At 53.6% G+C, this 19,181-nt stretch overlaps 6 protein-coding genes across 6 annotated transcripts; 3 read left to right on the top strand and 3 right to left on the bottom strand.

The window, feature by feature from the left end:
* Positions 1-192: 192 nt before the first annotated feature.
* Positions 193-3,571, bottom strand: PG994_012570 (mediator complex subunit MED14; the record flags this gene model as incomplete). The annotated part of the gene is made up of 3 exons (XM_066863979.1): positions 193-1,717; positions 1,774-1,897; positions 1,951-3,571. 3 exons carry the CDS (start codon positions 3,569-3,571, stop codon positions 193-195), a joined length of 3,270 nt encoding a protein of 1,089 aa, XP_066710127.1.
* A 1,929-nt stretch (positions 3,572-5,500) lies between these two features.
* On the bottom strand, positions 5,501-8,290 carry PG994_012569 (uncharacterized protein; the record flags this gene model as incomplete). Its single annotated transcript, XM_066863978.1, has 6 exons — positions 5,501-5,923; positions 6,830-6,872; positions 6,930-7,031; positions 7,537-7,721; positions 8,062-8,183; positions 8,227-8,290. 6 exons carry the CDS (start codon positions 8,288-8,290, stop codon positions 5,501-5,503), a joined length of 939 nt encoding a protein of 312 aa, XP_066710126.1.
* A 1-nt stretch (position 8,291) lies between these two features.
* PG994_012568 (uncharacterized protein) lies at positions 8,292-8,875 on the top strand (the record flags this gene model as incomplete). The annotated part of the gene is made up of 2 exons (XM_066863977.1): positions 8,292-8,324; positions 8,609-8,875. The coding sequence occupies 2 exons, from the start codon at positions 8,292-8,294 to the stop codon at positions 8,873-8,875; spliced, it is 300 nt and encodes a 99-aa protein (XP_066710125.1).
* An 888-nt stretch (positions 8,876-9,763) lies between these two features.
* PG994_012567 (kinase-like domain-containing protein) lies at positions 9,764-10,751 on the top strand (the record flags this gene model as incomplete). Its single annotated transcript, XM_066863976.1, has 2 exons — positions 9,764-10,343; positions 10,579-10,751. 2 exons carry the CDS (start codon positions 9,764-9,766, stop codon positions 10,749-10,751), a joined length of 753 nt encoding a protein of 250 aa, XP_066710124.1.
* A 55-nt stretch (positions 10,752-10,806) lies between these two features.
* On the top strand, positions 10,807-11,352 carry PG994_012566 (uncharacterized protein; the record flags this gene model as incomplete). The annotated part of the gene is made up of 2 exons (XM_066863975.1): positions 10,807-10,820; positions 10,893-11,352. The coding sequence occupies 2 exons, from the start codon at positions 10,807-10,809 to the stop codon at positions 11,350-11,352; spliced, it is 474 nt and encodes a 157-aa protein (XP_066710123.1).
* Positions 11,353-12,193: 841 nt separating this feature from the next.
* On the bottom strand, positions 12,194-14,318 carry PG994_012565 (GMC oxidoreductase; the record flags this gene model as incomplete). The annotated part of the gene is given in 3 exon segments (XM_066863974.1): positions 12,194-13,073; positions 13,087-13,935; positions 14,005-14,318. 3 exon segments carry the CDS (start codon positions 14,316-14,318, stop codon positions 12,194-12,196), a joined length of 2,043 nt encoding a protein of 680 aa, XP_066710122.1.
* Between the last annotated feature and the right edge of the window lie 4,863 nt (positions 14,319-19,181).

The following is a 19,181-nucleotide window of genomic DNA, read 5'->3' as shown; positions in this document are numbered from 1 at the left end:
CCTCCAGTAGGTGGACGCTGGCTTGTGGCATCCCTACTAAAATGGCAAAAAAAAAAAGAAGATTACAACGCATGCCAATGCAGTATTGGCCCTTTCATCTTGGACGGCCAATCATGGTTGGTCATTTGTTTTCTCTCCGTCGCCATCCTCTTCCTCTTCCTCACTAGGTGCGGCAGGCCCGTGTGACTGCTTCTAATCAATCACCACGAGATTATCATGATGCTGAGGTTGCTGCTGCTGTGGGGTCGGCCCCTGGCGGTGCACCTGCTGCTGGCTGCGAGCCCTATTCATCACCTGCGGCGGCATCTTGAGGTTCATAGGCGCGTTGTTGTTCTTCATCATCGGCGCCTGCTGTTGGTTCTTAACCGCGCCCTTGGGGGGCGGGGGCTGCTGCTTGACCGCCTTGGGGGACGGCATCTTCTTGGACGCCTCCCGGATGGCTTGGTCGGTGGCTTGGAGCAGGAGCGCGATCGTGTCGTCCGTCGGACACGCCGCGCTCCGCGTGAAGCCTTTCCAGCTCTTGTCGCTGCTGGGCTCCCAGACCTTCTTCAATGCCTGTCCGAGTTCGTCTTCGTGGCCCTTGGGTATCTGGTCGGGATGGTAGCGCGTTACTTGCCAATATGGTTTGCCGTGTTGACTCTGCCGGGTTTGGAGCTTAGCCTGGATAGTGACCTGTCGGGATGGTCTCTTATCCGACCCGGCGAATGTGTATCGAACGTTGAAGCAATCGATGGCTGCACAGAAGATCTCGACGCGACCTTGGTTATTCGCCTCGAGAGGAATCCACGCATCCTCGATGGTGTCAAATGCCTTCAAGATTGGCAAGGTGAAGGCGAGATATAAGGGTATCTTTGTGAACCCCAGATTCGAATTGAGCACGGTAGTGAACCCGTCCAGGGCCCGGAGATGGGGATTACCCTTCTCTAACTTCAGGGCGATCCGGTTACTTCGAAGATCCAACGTCGCCTTCCAACGGTGCAGGTTGGCCTGGGCCTGCGGACCGGATTTGCGGCCAATAGCATCGCTGTAGCTGAAAACCACCTGAGAAAGCGTGATGCTTTCGCACTTGATATCGCTGTCGCTCTTCCTAATCGCGTCGATGCAATCCACAAGCCTCTCGATGGCCTGGAGGCGATGCGCCAGACTCTCGAAAATGGTGGTGCCGACTTGAGCACCCAATCGTAGAGCAAACACGCCGAGGCGTGGGCTGAAGGCCACGTCCCGTTCTACATGGCCTCTGAGTAGGCTGAATTTGGCACGGTCGGCCACCTTGAATCGAGCCTCCACCATCGTGTCAAGCTGTTGTTCTGGCTGTCCTGGTTGTCCGGGGGTCCCTTCGGTTTCAGCCGCCCTCGCTCGGCGCCGTCGGCTCCGGTTTCCAGTACCCTTGAATTCAATGTAGACGAAATCTTCGGCCCATGAAGAGATCCGGCTGCTTTCAATAGACCTTCCCAGCCTGATGATCTCGGAAAGTCTTACTACAACGGACGGAATTCGGACATTTGGCGGCAACGAGCGTGTCCCCAAGTTACCGACAACATGTTTGACCTTCCGGCCGTGCAGGGTTTTCAGGTCAATAACATGAGAAATCAGCGCCGCACTGAAGACGGTTAGGTTGTGGAAGAAGTTGTCGGAGAAATCTGGCAACCCGGGAGTGAGTGGTAATTGAGTGTAGGTCGCTAATTTGGCCCCTGAGGTAGGAGTAGCACCTTGTGTCCTGTTTCCAGTCAGTTAGCAGGCAATTTCAAATATTAATCCGTATCAACAACTTACGTTTCAATCAGCCACCATCTATCGCCGCTCGGGCTCAGGCTCAACATGAGGAACCAATGCGCAGGCCACCCACGCCTAGTGAACCACATGTTCTGGAACTCCTGAGTCTGCAATATAGGCTTGACTTCCTCAGGTCGCAGCGGTCCCTGCAGATGTTCCAATCCAGACTCTTCCCACGTCGGCTGATCTCTTTCATAACGTACGTGCACCGGAGTGCCTCGAGCGCCGCCAGCCCATCTTCTGATGGGTCTTTGGCAGCATTTAGGCGACTTTCTGAGGGATATATGGTGGGCAATGGAGGGGATAGGCAGAACAAGCCCGTCGTCGGTACAATATGAAGAGTGACATAATCGCGCGAGACGAGCTGCATCTTGAGTGCCATCTGAGCGGGTTCGGGAGTGGATACGTGCAAGGTGACTGACGCCTCTTTTCGCATGTAACGACCCTTGGTCTGCAGTTTTTGGTACATGCTCGAAAGAATGTGCTCCGTATGCCTCGCAATCACCTGCTTAAGGAGTGACTCGGCCGAAATATCGCCATCGTTGAATTCGATCGGGGCATCCTTGACTTCTTTGCCATCCTTGAACCATCGGAGGCTAATGTGACTGGTGTGGCTTGGGTGATAGGCCACTCCTGTGCGCTTGCCGCTGTGGACTCCCAAGATAATCCAGCTCTTCGACGCATTGGGCCCTGAACGGTTAGTCCAGTACTGAATGGACATGGCGCGGTTGAGTCGTTCCACCTTGAGAGTGTCGACCCAGAGACCCCGCTGCATCTCAAACGCTTGCCTGGCGAACTCAGTGACCTTGTGGGTGAGCACGAACTCATGGAGGAAATTATAGCACCCTTGCAAGCCCTCATCCCTGAGAGCATCATTGACCTTGGCCTCCATAAACAAGTATAAAGTGTCAGTTAATTTTGCAGGAGCTGGGCTACAGCTGAAGCGAAATTCTAGGAACCAGAACTGCTTGTCGAAATCTTCGTCGGCTATAGTAAGATCGACCTCGAACTCCCCCGGTACTTTGAAAGTCACACGGCCTGACTTGATGTGGTAATCGCGGAAATGGTACGGAATTTTATCGTGGTCCTCAAGGTTTAGGCGGATAGATAGCAGGGTGTTCAGCTCCTCCATCCACCGCATCTGCTCCTCGGCGGTCAAAGGCGGAGGCGGGATATAGTTGTAGTCGGGCAGCCACGGCGCTTCCCCGGTTGCAAGTACCTGCAGGGCCGTCTGGAGATCTGGGTTCGGAAGCCGGGCACCAACAAGGTCGCGCTTGAGGTCTATTAATGTTCCGAGGGTATCCTCGTAGCACATGCGGTGTTCGTTGATATGGGCCATCAAGTCGATCAGCTTGCTGACATCGCCAACCTTCCTGCTCCAGGAAGTAATCACAAGGGCCTTCACCCACTTCGCGTGGGTGTCCTGGATGAATTCCAGCAACGCTTTCTTCTTGTACACACTCTCCTCGACAAAGTCGTCGGATGAACCACCCGAGTTTCCATTCAGGACAGACGCAGGAGGTAGAGGAACCTTAGCCAGCTCTAAGATCTTGGCCTGCAGTTGGTTATGCGTCATTTGGGCCAGTCGCGACAGCAATACGCCTAAGGGGACAAAGCCCTCGGTGATGTGTCGAATCTCATCGGGAAGGTCGTTCATGCGCCACGATGATGGGCGCCCGTTTGCCATGTTGGGTGCAGTCGGAGCGCTATTCGACCGCAGCGCAGTGTCGCCATTCATGGTGGCGCCGGGGTTTTTATCGTGATGTGTTGAGATGCCATTCTGTAAACCGTTCTCCATGTTGAAGAACACCAGGCATCAACTATGTCTCTAATCCCCCTTCCGCCACAAGGCGCCTTGGCGAGGTTGACGCCAGTAGAGAGCCGGATGTTTTGGTACCAAGGACTTGCGATTGGGATATGGTGGTAAGCTGGGTCATTCGACGCTGGTCTTATCTGGTTTCGGTCGGCCTGTCGCAAAGAACCCGAGACGTGTAAAATTGACGTGCGGAAATCGCAACTCAGACGAAGGTAAAAGAGGATAGTGAAAGGCGGCGGTGGAGATGGCCAGTCGCAAGAGAAAAATCGAGTTCGCGTAATTGGGTGAGATGTTGGGTTGTGTGTGTTGATTGCGGTTATGTCGTCGTTGGGTGAGCAGTCGAGAGAATAATGAAGCCCCGGCCGGCTCCTGAAAGGCGAAGTCAATCGAGCAATTAAAGGCAGATGCGTAGTATCCTCGGCATGTCAAAGACTCGAATCTTTGCGGTGATTAAAGGCTGCGAGGGTTGGGTACGGTGTGAAGCGTGGCACGTATGCAGGTGCTGCTCGTTCTGGGGATTCGGATGATGAGACGCGATCGATGATGGATGGGCAGCCGGAAAAATCCCAAAGGTCAAAGGGCGACCGTGAGCAGGAATGCGGTCCTGGCGAGGGAAAGCGGCCGAACGAACGAGCTAAGGCAGGCTGAACATGTTTGACCACCAGCGAACTGGATTGGAAGGGTGGAAGGGTACCTACTGCTGCTGCTTGCTTCTCCGTCAGCCCCACCCGCCGTCGGTATCCCCAGCCCCCTCTGTTATCTTTATCGGCTATCGTTGGGTTGTGGCTTGACCTATGAATGCAAGCCACAATGCCGCTCTCTCTCTCATCTCAGCTTCGGATTCGGACTGTTATATTCTGGATGACTGTTGGTTGTAACGTTGCATGATACAATCAAGACTATTGTCCATGTTAGGTACTAAACTCGAAACTGCTCATATCTTCTATTTTCCAGACCAAGCAAGTTTATTATTGGGACCACATACAACTGCTCAATACTCTGTCGTCAAGGTGCCCTTCTGTTGCCCAAACATGCCATGCAGGTACTTGATGCCCCACCTGACGTCCAAGCTGTGTTAGCTGGACTGCGCTGAAATCAGCTCCTACTACGGAGTACGGAGTACTGATCGGCACTCTGGGTTGTCATGTGACAATCACCTTATCACCCTACAGCATCACCATGCTGATTTCACATAGCATGGGTTTCCGCCTAAGCCAATTGAAGATAATCTGCTGAATTCAGAATGCAATATCAACCAACACCTCGTGCGTGCGAACGCGTCTATGGTATGGTATATAGTTCTATGCTCCATCTTGGAATGGAGGACATGCTTCCTCGGTTCGACTTCATTTGAATGACGAATCGGTTCGTCGTCAATAGCGCCGACCCCACCAGAAACCGCCCTGGTGCCATGGAAACCCCGAACGCCAAAACCCCCCATAAACAAACCGCCATCCAACAATAGGAAACCCGCCACTTTATCCCAAATCCAATGATTACATTATTCCGCCTGAAGCAATCCGGTGCGACATTTATTAAGCAAATTATAAACATCATCCAGGTGATTAGATGTCGAAAAACGCAGTAAGACCGTGTATTGAATGAACAGTCTATCTCGACGAACGTTGTGTAACAGCGGGGGCAGAGCACCTGCGAGGCGAGGTCGATGCAAGCGATGTGACTCGTTCTGGGCCGATGAGAGTCGCCAATGTCCCACGGTTGAACTTAATGTACAGCTTCCGGTCTGCAGAGGGATTTCGAAGAAGTCCCACGATACCATGAAAAGGCCAAGGAAGCCAGCAATAACTGTCGAGAAAATGGTATGGATACGCGGCACAATTGCCCGACTGGCCCCGTTAAGTGGATATCCGGGTTCCGGCGGTGTCTGGACCACCGTGACGACTGTCGACGCTATAACCGCCGCTGCCTGCCCCCAGGAGCCGCCTCGAGGTCCAGGTTCACGTTGCCTTCAACGTTGAATGCCTGCTCCTCTTCCAGCATCTCTTCGGACTGCAGCGAAATGTCGGATCGGCAGTCCCTATAAGGTGGGAGCTCGCGGCCACCACCCATGTATTCAAACACGAAGCTGCCTGGTGGTGATAACGAAGGGCTTCCCGAGCGATCTGAGAATCTTCCGGTGCTAGTGGGGGCCAGTTGCAGCAATTCATGGAACAGAGGAGCTCTGGAGCGGATTCGCTCAAACTCGACGGCGAAAATGCTTGCCACCGCTAGGAGCGCGGGAATCCTAGGAGCACAAACTCCAACGAAACCCCTGGGAAAGGATACCCAATGGCGACCGTCAAAAGCACCAGTACCAGTGGAATCAATAGGTTCCTGTAGCAAATTAGTCAGTCACTACACTGCAAGGGTGATAGAAATGCTTATCTCTTACCTTAAAATCTCACTCCAGAACAATGTCAGGAAACCAAGGAATGAGATGGTAAATATGCCTATCACCCTTCACTCACTCGGTCAGCAAATGTTCTCATCCGAGGGGCGATTTTTAACCTACGCCCTATAATATTCTGGCCCTTCCATGAAGAATACAGGGACCAGAGCCGAAACTGCCATGCCGCCCCGACAAACCACCTTGCCCACGTCCTTCATCACATCCTGGCGGGGATGATCCATTTCATCGAGCACTTGGGAATCAACGATCGACATATACGTTTTCAAACTCTCTTTTCTGTGTATAACCGCTTCTTACGACCCTGTGTAACAACAACAAGGAAGTGAGACAATGAATAATAAAGTGGAAATGCCAACGAAAGCGCAAGCCCAACGAAAAGGATATTATGACGAGGAGAGAGGAATATATTCCAAGCATCTTGGGGCAGCAAATCGGAGAGAGACCGTGTACGGGGGGGACCGATGCCCCGCATGGCTCTCTCTCAGCATGCTGCCCAAGGCGTTCGCAGCTTTGGGACAGCAACACTTTACAGGCAATGCGGATGAAGGCCGATGATCGCTTCACCCTGATGGGAGGTCGTGAGCTTTATGCGTCAATGCCCAACGTAGCATTTCGTATCCTCGGGGCGGATGGCACGTGTGGACACGAGCACGCCACGTCAAATCGTTCTTCGCATTTGTGTTTTCCTAGCTCGTGGTTGCCTACATTTGAGCCTCAGGCGAACCGGGCGAAATGTAAGACACTTGTGCCATGCTGATACCTGATTGGTCAAGACACCCCTGCACGGGAAAAAGCCTCGCAGTTTGCCTAGACGAAGGTTTGATACACACCTCTGTGATGTTCCATGCGCCACCTCGATTGTTGATGGCAAGGCTTTTCGAATCGCATGCTCAATCAACGAAAGCGTGTGTGTCCTGCAACACGACATACAAGGTTTTGTCGTGCGTTCGCCTATCGGTTGTCACATCCACGAGGCGTGAGTCGGTGTCATCGGGTGTCCAGGCAAGTGCCCGATGACAGCCATCCTCCTTTCTGGATGATATCAATCTAATGTGGGGGCTGAATCCGCGGTCGCGCGTTTGATCGCCCCGAAAAGCGAAGGACTTAACAGTGGTAGATGATATATACTACGCAAAGCGGCTCTGGCAATTGTCAGCATGTTGACCCTCACGTTCTATCTCTCCAACATCAGTGCCAATGATCTCGTCATACGTCGTTTTACCCCTTACCAATGTCTGCACAGTCATGTCGCCCCAAGCAGATGGTCGAGGAGGCCCCAACACGGAAAATCGTGACGTCGGGGCTCTCGGAGGCAGCCGAAATCGTCATAGGGGGGGTCTGTTGCGTGGTGACAACGTCTTACACCAAGTGTGTGGAGCAGAGCGATGACGGTCATGTTGGTCAAGTCTCTCCCAAATTGTCGATGTCACCCTTCCTACTTTTCAGGTAGCTGATCAGGGATCGCATTCATCTCCAGATGCCAGTCCAGATTGGGAGCGACAACCTGGCCCAGCGAATGGCATTCCTCCTTACTCACCCGGGACTGGATACTGTGCTTGGGTCGTGTTTGGTCATGGGATGCTGTCTTTCCTTGTATGCGCACCAGCGGCAAGAGAGTGACCGATACCAGAGTTTCGTCTTCTTTGTCATCACAACCTGGGCTGCGGTATTGGGGAAGAGGTTGGGTTCCAGCGCCAACATGGTGGCCTTGGGGTACGTCCCCTGGGCGCTTTGTTCAGCCATGCTCCTGAGCTATGCGGGACATGCTCTTGTACGGGGGCTGTCGGAGAGGAACAAACATAAGGATGAACATTGTGTCAACCTTTCTCCTCCATCAAAGGGCTGACTGTCTCTGGTATCCTGGTTTCGATGGATAATCGGTACACATGGCGGGCTACCCTGTATCAACCAGTATTGGTCATGAACGAATGCTTATGACAAGTGGTCATGCGAATACGTTATCGAGCCCATGGGCTCTCCAGATGGAGTCGTTATGTTTCCCTATTCCAGATTAAATGTATCCGCTCTTCGCAGGAAACAATCAAGTCGTATACTTGCATACCTCTGACATGTTTTGCATCGCGTTGATCGTAGTACGGGCGTCGAGGGTTGTGCATCTCGCATCTCGTCCTGCATCGGGCCCTGAGTAGGTGTGAAGTGGAAGCACAGCGATCAAGATGTTTCCTGTAGCAGAAGGAAACTTATGCACATAATGTTAATAACCAACTAACAAGAACTAGATAGAGAGTGTTGTAGAGATTTTCAGGTCCATTCGAAGAAGAAGCGGGCATGATGGATGTTGATAGATGGATGATGTGGTTCCATGTAGTTCTGCAACTTACTGCCTAGAAAGTACATATAAAAAATGCCTAATTAACTTTTAGGCACCCATTTGAGCTCTAGCAGCTTCAATTTTAGCCCCTCACAGTGTGTTTCGCTCCTTCCTTCTTCTTGTACACATTTGGGACACGTACGCTGCCATTTTGTTGTCGAATGCACATCACACCAGACCCCTATTCGGATTTTATATCTACAGTACCCCAGATACCGATAACATATCCTCCCAAACACTCTTTAGCGCTTGGTGGATCGGGAGCAGGCTCTAGCAGCGCATCATTGTCGAGCAACAGCAAGGCCTCCTGACGACGTCGGCGCTGCAGTTAGAACGGCCGCCGGCGAAAGACAACGATGACGACCACCACACCCGGGCGTCGGCAAATTATGACTGGCACGCCTGGCTCATGGCCGAAAGGATCCGCCGTAGAGTCATTGCTATCTACGTGTCCTACGGCATGTACTTGATGGCAACGCACTGCTTCTGTGCCGGCTTCCCCGCGCTCGCGAAGCTCCCCGTGTCGGCCTCGCTGGGGTCATAGCAAACAATCCGACACGCTCACCTAACACAACGGCGCCAGAGATATGAGGAGGCGGACCGGACGTTGGCGTACAATGCATTCTCACCGCCAACGTGGATGGGTGCATTTGAGAAGCTCCTCGTCATCCCGTGTAAGGGGTTCGAACGAATTGCTCCCTATGGCTATTCAGACGCTTCGCCGTACCTACTTCAGCAACACAGGTAAGTCGTATTTGGAATGCCGAGCGTATTTTGATGTATACGAGGTGGACTATTGCTTGCCCAAAATTATACTCGCGCCTAACCGCGACAGACCTCAGCCCGCCCGGCCACCCCTGCTCCACCACAAGTAGAAGACCGTGGCTACTTCAAACTCTGAGAATATGCCCCAACAGTAAAGTATGCTCACCCCGAGAGTCAATAAGGATCTAAATTGAACGTCCTTTCCTTGACCGGGCCGGTGTAGCCTAGCGGTAGTATCATTAGTTATATACTTAAAGGCAAGAGGGTTCAACTCCCTCTGCGGTCACTTTTTTTTTTCACTATTTTCTCGCATTGGATAAACATTATTACTCAGTAGAGCTGTTGAGACAATGCATAGTAATTAAAAAATGGATTGCTTTGTCTTTTCAGAGCTATTTTGCAAACAGCAGGCCAATAAAGACAGAAGCACCCAGACAGTTTACAACAAAGAGAGACTGCTTTCTGCGCATTCCAGGCCAGCACAGCCTAGCCAAATTTTCTGCCAGCCATGATATTTACCTGCGATTAGGTTCCAGTAGTCTCATCTGAGTCTCGTATCCATCTCCGATGCGCTGATGCATCGAACCTAGGCGGGGATCCCAGAATATCATTACACCATGTCTCAAAGCGCATCTCAGAGGCCCGAGGAGGAGGTCGCCTCCGATCCATGAGCGTCGATACCGCCGGTGACCAGACCTCGGACCTGATCCCGTACAACGCCCCTGGCATGATCACCCCACCCGCCTCGTCTCCGAACAAGTCCGGCTCGTCCAAGAAGTCCGAGGTCAGCAGCACCCAGGCCGAGGACCGCCTGAGCGACGTGCAGACCTACTTCGCCAACACGGGCCTGAAGTACCGCCGGGCGATCGCGACGGGCAACCACGGCGGCACGCTGCTGTTCGACCAGTTCGGCGGCGCCGACGGGACGACGCTGGAGAAGATCGTCGTGGTCAAGTACGCGCTCGACACCGAGGAGGACGCGTCGACCAACAACGACGAGGACCTCGCCAACGAGATGGCCTGGCTCGAGCGCTTCGTCCACGCGCAGCACATCATACAGCTCACGCCCGAGTACCGCCGCCTGTGGCACGAGGAGCAGGAGGGCGGCGGCGCCGGGAGCCTGCTGAAACGGCCCGTCATCGTGATGGAGTACATGGAGCACGGCACGCTGCACCAGATGAAGCACCGGTTCCGGCACGCCGGTCTGCGGATTCCCGATCGCATGGTGTGGCACTTCGCCTTTTGCTGTAAGTTGTTTACCGTCCGCCTGTCCGGGTTACGGCATGAAGAAATCTTTAATAGAAAATCCGACGAGTCCTTTTTGCTAAACAAACACAGTGGTTCGGGCTTGTGTAGCCATGGCCTATCGGGGGTAGTTCGAGAATGCGACAAGTACCGTGAAGGAGTATCTGCCGAAAGAGGGTTACGACGAGGGGGGTATAAAGCCCACACCTGACACGCTATCGCAGATGTCCATGAAAGGGCTCAACGTGCTGATAGCCGACGTGATACCCAGCGACGAAGAGCACGACCTGATCCCTCTCCTCAAGCTGATCGACTTCGGCCGTGGTGTAGAGCTCGACTCGAATGAAGTCTACCTTGACACGACCTGGGGCGATAAAAATAGGGATTTTTTTCAATCTCCACGGAATTAGCGATGTAAGTTCTCTCCCTCTCTTCCCCCTCTCTCTCCCTCTCTACACGTACACAATGAAATACGTCGGGTGACTGACACGGACATCCGTTATTTGATGCCTACCAGATCCTAACCGATCTGATCCATCCCGTCGACGAAGACCAAGGCGGCTGGGTCCGGTGGACGTGCGCGGACGGCGACGTCTTCGGCGAGGCGCGGATCTGGACCATGGCGGAGAAGGCGATGCTGGACGACACGTCCTCGACCCGGCCCTGCGCGACATGATCGCGTGGTTCTGCGCCGCGCTGTCCAAGCAGCTGCCGGACCTGTACTCGGCCATGGAGCTGTGCTTCTTCCGCTGCCGCAACATCAAGAACTCGACCAGCCCGCTCAACTCGGACGCGGCCATCCGGGACCTGGTCCAGCGCCTCGTCTTCGACGCCGACTTCCAGCCCAACACCTTCTTCTTCGACTTCGAGGACCAGTGGGACGAGTACGACCCGGATGTAGAAAAGGTGGAGGAAGGCGGCCAGCAGGATGGGGACAAGATGGACGAAGACAAACAAGATGGGGACACAAATGACGAAAGCACTATGATGGCGTCAATGAGTATAAAGTAGATATATACATTTTAGAAATTCTCCCACAAGACAAGGCTGGTTGAGAGATATTGTCAGAGAATTGATTGAGAACGAAGATGCATTAGCAGAAGTTTAATAGAAGAAGATATAAATAAATATACTACAGTGCAAAGGCTAAAACGCAATAACTATATATAGGAGCGCGAGAAGCACTCCACGATTGGCATCCGAGGCGGTCGACAAGGTCACCCAGCGAAACCCACCAGCGGGAGCCGTGCTCATGATCGTGAGGAACATGCCAGCATCGTACGGCTGCATTCCTCCAGCCTGCTGAGCACCGCCAGCGATCTGCGCTTGGTTGTTCATCGTGCGAGAGGACAGACACGGCGGTGTCGCACTCAAGTCAGGATGGGAGAAGATGAGTTCGTGCGAGAAGATAACGAGAGAAGACAACGAGGGAAGACAGCACCCAAGTCAGGATAGGAGAAGATGATGGTCGGGTGTGGTTGTTGATCGTACGTGAAGATGCGGAAGCCTGACCGAGAGAGAGAAGTCATGGTGGGAGAAGATGATATTGCGGAAGAGAGAGAGACGTACAATAGAGGACGGTCAGAAGAAAAGAATATGCCAGCGCACGAGATTGCGAGGGAATATTCCTTCCATCTGACCGTCCTCTTTCGTACGTCTCTCTCTCTCTCTTCCGCAATATCATCTTCTCCCCACCATGACTTCTCTCTCCGGTCAGGCTTCCGCATCTTCCTCTCTTAAACAATACGCTTCGTATTTGTCAAACCCACTCTCCCCACCCCTTTTTTTTTTTTTTTTTTTCTTTTTCCGAAGCTTGATCGCAGCTTCCCTCCTACCTCCTCCCTCCCTTTATTTACTTGCCCCCAAGAATGTCCTCAGACGCCTTCTCGCTGACCATATAGACCAACACGACGGGGAACGCGCCCGGGATGCGCGGGAACACGCTGGCGTCGACAACGCGCAAGCCCGCCACGCCACGCACGCGGAACTGGCCGTCGAGCACGGCGCGTTTGTCGGCGTCGGCCCCGATGGCGCACGTCGACGTGACGTGGTGCCCGAACATCTGGTTGCGGATGAACTCCTCGTCCGACTTCCCGGCGCTGTCGCCACAGCGGCCGTCGGCCTTGTTGATGTCGCGGCACGGCGGGCCCGTGATGTTCATAGGGCCCGCGCCGCCCGTCGAGTTCGCCGGCACATTGAGGAACGCGCGCCGTCCCCACGCGACCACGTCCTGCAGCGCGCCGAGGTCGGTCTCCGCGCCGTCGGTGAAGTAGTTAAAATTTATCTCGGGCATGTCAGTCGGGTCCGCGGACCGCAGCTTCACGGTGCCGGCGCGGTTCTGCGGGTGCATCTTGACGGCGTGCATGCCCCAGGTGTTGGGCGGCTCGGTGAAGTCCTGGCCGGGGGTCTTAGGCCAGAAGCCGCGAAACGTAAAAGGGCCAGCGAAGACGAGGGCGTCGCGCTCGCCGCCGGGCGAGTGGGCCGTCTTGAGCATGAAGGCATTGCTGTTGGGGCCCGCGCGCGTGTAGGGGCCCTGGCCTTGCAGGAACAGGGCGTAGCACGGGTCTGCGGCGTCGCCTTGGAAGGTGCAGACGGGGTCGGGTTGGCTCTGGCCGGGTGGCGGGGTGAAGGTGAAGTTCTCCTTGGCTAGGCCGAAGATGCCGATCTCCTCGTTGTCTTGCATGTTGGTGCCGACGCCCGGCAGGTTCGCGACAACGGGGATGTTGTGCTTGCTCAGGGTCGGACGCCGGGCCGATGCCGCTCAGCATCAGCAGCTGCGGCGTGTTGAAGGCGCCGCCGGCCAGGATTACCTCCTTCTTGGCGCAGACCTGTTTGGGAGCAGCTGGCGTCTTGCTGGCGTCGTGACGCAGGTCGGCTTGGTAGGCGCTCTTGCCCTCGAAGTACTCGATGCCGATAGCGCGGGGAACTTGGCCGGGGCCGGGTGGTCCCTGCTGGAAGAGAACACGGGACGCGAGGGCGTTGAGCTTGAGGCTCAGGGGGTGTCCTTCCCGCATGGTGTCGAGGATGCGGTTGCGGGAGCTGTAGCGGCCCCAGGTGGCGTTGACGTGGAAGGGGAGGGCGAAGGCGCCCGTGGTGGTGTCGCGCGCGGGGTCAAGCTCATTGACGTCGGCGGTCAAGAGGTCGGGCAGCTTCGCGGGGTCCTGGCCGATTTCCTGGACCATGCCGCTCAGGATATCGCGCGCCTGCGTCGAGGCCAGGTACTGGTTACCGTCGCCGATGGTGACTTCGAGGTAGCCCTCAGTGCCGTGGCCGGGGGTGCCGGCGGCCAGGTAGGTGTTCTTCTCCATCTTCTCGAAGAGCTGCCGCATGTGGGCCGCGCTCCAGGAGTCGTCGCCGGTGATGTCCTTGATGAAGTCCCAGTCGCTGTCGGCGGGCAGATGGACGCCGCCGGCGTTGATGATGGACGAGCCGCCGAGCGTGGCGCCGCGGGGGTACTGGACGCCGAGAACCTCAGAGCCCTTGGGCTCGGTCCCGCCGGGACCGACAAAGAGGTCGCCGTTGGGCTTCTTCCACACCAAGTGGTCGTTCTTCAGTGTCCGCTCCATGTCGTCGTAGTGCTTGACATAGAAGCTCCTGTCCGCCAGTGGTCAAGATATCAGTGATCAGAACCCATGTTGGATTACCAGGGTACGGTGTACTGACCAGTGTAGGCTCTCTTTGATGCCGGTACTCTTGAAAAAGGAAGCCACGTTGGTGTCGGGATCGGCACTCTCATCATCACCGGCCTCGACCAAGAGTGTCTTATGGCCGGCGCGGGCCAGGTTGGCAGCCAGGGGGCCACCGCCGGGACCGCTACCGACGACGACATAGTCGTACTCGGCCGTCTCCGGGCGGCAGGTGTCGCTGGGGGCAGGATTCCGAGGACCTGGGGAGCCAGGAGGACTGGGAAGCGCCGATGTTGCGCTTGCGGCTGCAAGAAGCAAGCCACACAGGCTAGGGAAGGATTGGCCTCGCATGGTGTGAGTGATACTATAGGAGAAACCGGACGTCCAATAGTCGTGCGTAGACCAGCGAAAAAGCAAGATGGCTGCAGACAACGGGTGCATGCAGGTCCTTCTAAGAGAGCTTCTCTAGTTTGCCTCTAGTTGCAGCGGATGGCGAGCTTGAGCTACAGCCTCGGATGAACCAGGTCTGGGGCGTATGGCATAGCTGCGGAGATGAGTTCATCCTCAAGAGGGCATGCTCCATCTACCGAACGCCCATCGTGCATCGTTGGTGCCGGGCTTGGCAAGTGCGGGAAATGAGGATGGTAATCGTCCAGGTCGTATGCCGATGCGGTGCCTACATAGCCGGCATGGCATGGAGGGGTGCATTTCGAGCTAATGAGGTTAACCTATATGCAGGTACGCACTTGTGTCCGGGATGGGTTTCCACGGCCCGGGCAATAAGGACAGGGAAAGGACAAAGCGCGTGTTGGCCAGAGCACTTCCCCGGTACGCGCCACGATGTTCTGAAGGAAGTGGCCCTCCAGACTAACTTATTCTTATTCATTGGAACGTGGGTGACGATCCGGGCCAAGCTCCCGGGCCCTCAGAACCCTTATTCTTCGTATGTGAGCAATAAACATGGGACAGTAAGTTGGCCGCTAGCTGACTAGATGTGGCCCAAGAGTGGATTCTCTCCGATTTCCCCCTCGATATCGGCCGATCTGAAAAGCCAGAAAAAGGCCAAGGGTCGTAATGGATGTAACACAACGCACAGTTTTCGGGCTCAGGTCTGGCAAGATTCTCCGCGTCAGACTGCAACGCCTTTTGGACTTACGACAATGGTTAATCATCTGCCCATTTATGACTTGCACATTTGGTTAGAATAGCGCTAGGTTTGCAACTGATTCGAACGGCAGCGAGGGAGCCGCCGTCGATCTTGGCTCTCCCGATCCATCCAATCGGAGCCCTGGTGCCCTTGGATGTGGATCGTCACTAAGATTGCCGGCAGTCCCCGTCGCCTGGGCCTTCTCCTCGGCGCAACAGCATGGGCTCCCATCTATCGGGCCTGTTCTCTTTCACCGGGTCGGCGCCATTAGTATCAGATGCTGGTCCATGGGGTGTTCGTGCTACGCAGGCACAGATAGTCAGACCAACGCGTGCTCATGCATGATTCAGGTATTCGTCTCTTGGACATTGTCAGGCGCATCAAGGCATGTAGGGGGGCCACATGGACCATGCTCGCAGAGGCTCATCTGAACTCAAATATCCGATGGCAGATTGGAGCGGCAGTTAAGTTTGCTGCTAGGGAACCCTCTAGTCGCGGCATGGACCCTCCAAACCCAAGTGTTGCGGCTGTACCGACTTACACCCAAATCTAACCTTGATTGGACGTCAGCTCTAGAGCACAAATTGGTCGTGCAATAAGCCAGTCATTACCGCCGCCTACACGACTTGATTACTTCTATTGCTCCCCTAAACCCAAGCTTACCCAATCCCGATTCCCCGAGTCCATTCAAGGGGCTTCTGTCCCAGCGTGGGACTTTAGCACGTCTTCGTCGTGATGAAAAGAGGCAGAGGGCGGATTGCTCATTGATCGGCTCTAGTCTTTGTGATGCTAGCCTAATCACCAAACCGGGGTTAATACTAGACTCGATAACACGTTTCACGGGCATCACGGCTGGTATCACCAATCATTCTACGCGAATTTCAGTTTATTAGCTATCCTATTCGTTCCGCGTTATTGGTTCCTAAATACAATACTCTTAACACTTCGATCCATTCTAATATTCTGGGAATACCGAGCTTTATAGGATGGAGACATTATACAAATCGCCACCTGTATTATTACTCTGAGGATGGTCTTCTATCTATCACTTTAACCTGGGGAGGACCTCTCTAGATGTTCCACCCGCATCAACATAACTCAAGTGCCCCTCTTCCTATCCCGCCACTTCGTCTATAGCGGCGATGGAGACGCTAATAGCCACGAGGTCTTTCGAATTGGTCGTAGGAGCGCGCCTGTACGCATCCTAACCGGTGGCAACGCAGATGGAGTTAGAACCAAAGCTCTCATCCCAAGCCATCGGTTGAAGTAGTAGATGTTGTCAGATCTTTAGCCTGTAGTGTTAAAGGTTTTCGATCAAGAAAGGGGCGCTGGCTGGTCTTTAAATCACGTTGACCGTCGCCCATTTCCAAGCTCAGAACTCTAATACCAGCATCGAGGACCAGGCCAGACCGGTTTTACATATAAGCCGACAACTGGGTGTTACTTGCAGGGTCTAGTATGCATGCGTGATTCATGGCAGTCGTACTTAAGTGGCATAAGAGCTCGTAACCCTCCACCGAGTGAATCAGCGGTGCCCGTGTTGCCTGTCTCACCGGATCGCCTCTTCTCATCGACCATGGTCAGTGTTTATCATTGAATATTCGTACTCCGGACTACTATCATGGTAATAGCAGGGACCCACTCACAGGTGGTCGCTACACGATCATCACCATCCGACCAGTAGAAGCCGAGGTAAGTCGAGCGATGGTTGACAGTGAATCATTGTTGATGTGGATAAATATAAACGAGCAGAGCATAGGCGTCTCCGCCAGGTGGATAAAGGCTCACACCCCTGAAGCAGTTGCTCAACAGATCGATGTACCCGGAGCTGCTGGCGAGGAGCGACAACATACACGTGTCCGAGGAGAAGAAGGAGGCCTTATCCACGGAAGTTGCGATGATGGCAAGCAAGGAAGTCGTCAGTTTGATACGAACAGGCAGGTTTTCTAGATTGATTTTGCGCTCATTCATGCAGTCGACCGGGCGGTAGTACTGGGGCAGTTTCTCGTTATCGGACTTGAGGATGCAGTACGCCCGGATTACACGTGCCCCTGAAAGCATCAAGCGAGACAAATTCATGTAACTGGAACCGTTCCGCCTGCTCACGGATAGAGTGAATGCGATATTGTCTTATTGAGCGAGATATGAGGGCGAACTGTGTGTGATGTAGCCGCTTGTAATGCAGTAAAACCTTGGGAACTCGGCGTGATCCATTTTGCCCAACTGCGCCCGGTGTATCCAATAATCTAATCACAGAAAGGTAGGCTATTGGCTCAGACTGACCAATCGAAGAAAACGGATCGATCTATTCGGGGCCTCAATCACTTGGCATTTCACTGTAGAGTCGTCTGTAGAGACTTGGTAGTCGACCACTTGCCACGTCTTCCACGGTCATCCTGTGGCATGGTAATGAAGGTGCCTCATGAGCCACTGTCGACTCTCTCATGCAAGCCAGACAAGGCGTAATAAGAAGTATTGGCCTCATCTAAGCCTTATGCTCAGAGCAGGTGAGATTGAGGCACAATAGTTGCTTCTGGAAATTGGCCTCACGCGGCGCAGCAAGGCAACCGGTGCATGACTCCAGTAATGAGGCCTCAATAGCCCCCTCTGAGGCCAATTTTTAAGGCCAGCAAATCAGGGTTGCCCCTCAGGCCGCAACCTGTAAAGGGCCTATGACCAAACAGCATCGCGGCAGACAGGCACAATGATACATTAGTGTTGTGTAGGTGTTTTCACCAATCATTCTTCATTACAATACCCTGAGGCCAATTTTGGATCTCAATGGCACGTTACATTGGGTCAGCACAGGCAAATCCTGGATCTTAGGCTGAAAGTAATGACAGGAGAGACCACCTCTCTTGTGGACAACCCAGCCCATAATTATCTGGGCACCTACTGAGGTATAAAGGGAAGCCGTGTCCCTTGATGAGTGTTGTTTGATACTTCGCTCTTCAGTGAAATCACTCACATCTCATCAACATAGGACGCTGTATCCCAACCGCTTCAACCACTCCCCTTGGTTCTGTGGCGTTCCAATTACAGACTTACCTCCCCGGCGCGAATCTTCGCAACCCTTCTGATCACGTTCCCATGGTGAGTGTGATTGCACATTCACCCCAGAATACAGGAGCTGCACTCTACTGTCTATTGAATTGCGATTATCTGTCTTTCTTATGATAACTCATGGAAAGAGGGAGAAGTGTAGTGTTGAGATGTCCACCCTCGAGCTTCGATATCACCAGGAGGGGCTCTTTTACCAACGCGACTAGTCGGGGGTCCTGATGATCCGAGTCTGCCATTGAAAGCCTGATATTTGGCACTCCAGCGCATTTAGATACTAGTGTACATATCCAGGGGAATTCGACATTGTAAAAATAAAGTATCACTATGCTTTTTATTCCAACATGTATAAAGGTAGATCAACTACCTAAAGGAAAAAAGAAGAGAAGAAGAGAAAAAGGAGCGTAAATAGGAAAGAAAATAGAAACCATTAATATATGGAAAAAACGTCATGGAAGATTTGCCCTGCAACCACAATTCGATGATTCAGTTTGACTTCGGACGACCAATTGATCGCCTCCCAGCTCTACACTTAATGAAGTGCTCATAGTGTTGACCCTTTTCTTGATGGGCTTTTCGCAGTGACACATGAAGAAGTCCAAATGCCATTTCGTCGGCTGGCATTTAGAGAGATGTCGCATGTGGTTCGGCTTGCGGTAATAGCAGGTAGTTCCTCCACAACGACAGCGATACCACCCTATCTTGTCCTCTCCGGGGCTGGGTTTTTCGTGAGTTTCGACAATATGGCGATGCAGATCCTTTGCATTGCTCTTCTGAATGGGGCACTTAGGGCAAGTGTGCGCATTGCCTTGAGAACTACGCATACCATGTCAGAAGATGGTCAGAAAAGAATTACCAAAAGATAACTTACGAGATCGAGTTTCTGCTACTGGGTGTGGGTGAATCACTGCTAGAGAGGTTGTCCCAGTCTTGGAAGCCAAGCTCATGGGTTACTGCAGGAGCGGGGACGCCAGGAATAGGTAATGTTGGGTCTGGATTTTGGTAGA

The sequence above is a fragment of the Apiospora phragmitis genome (genome assembly GCF_038363925.1).
Source record: "Apiospora phragmitis strain CBS 135458 chromosome Unknown utg000010l:1.0-9815664.0:9184709.0-9829525.0, whole genome shotgun sequence".
In the NCBI taxonomy this organism is placed as follows: domain Eukaryota; kingdom Fungi; phylum Ascomycota; class Sordariomycetes; order Amphisphaeriales; family Apiosporaceae; genus Apiospora; species Apiospora phragmitis.
This window is presented reverse-complemented; position numbering and strand designations above follow the sequence as displayed.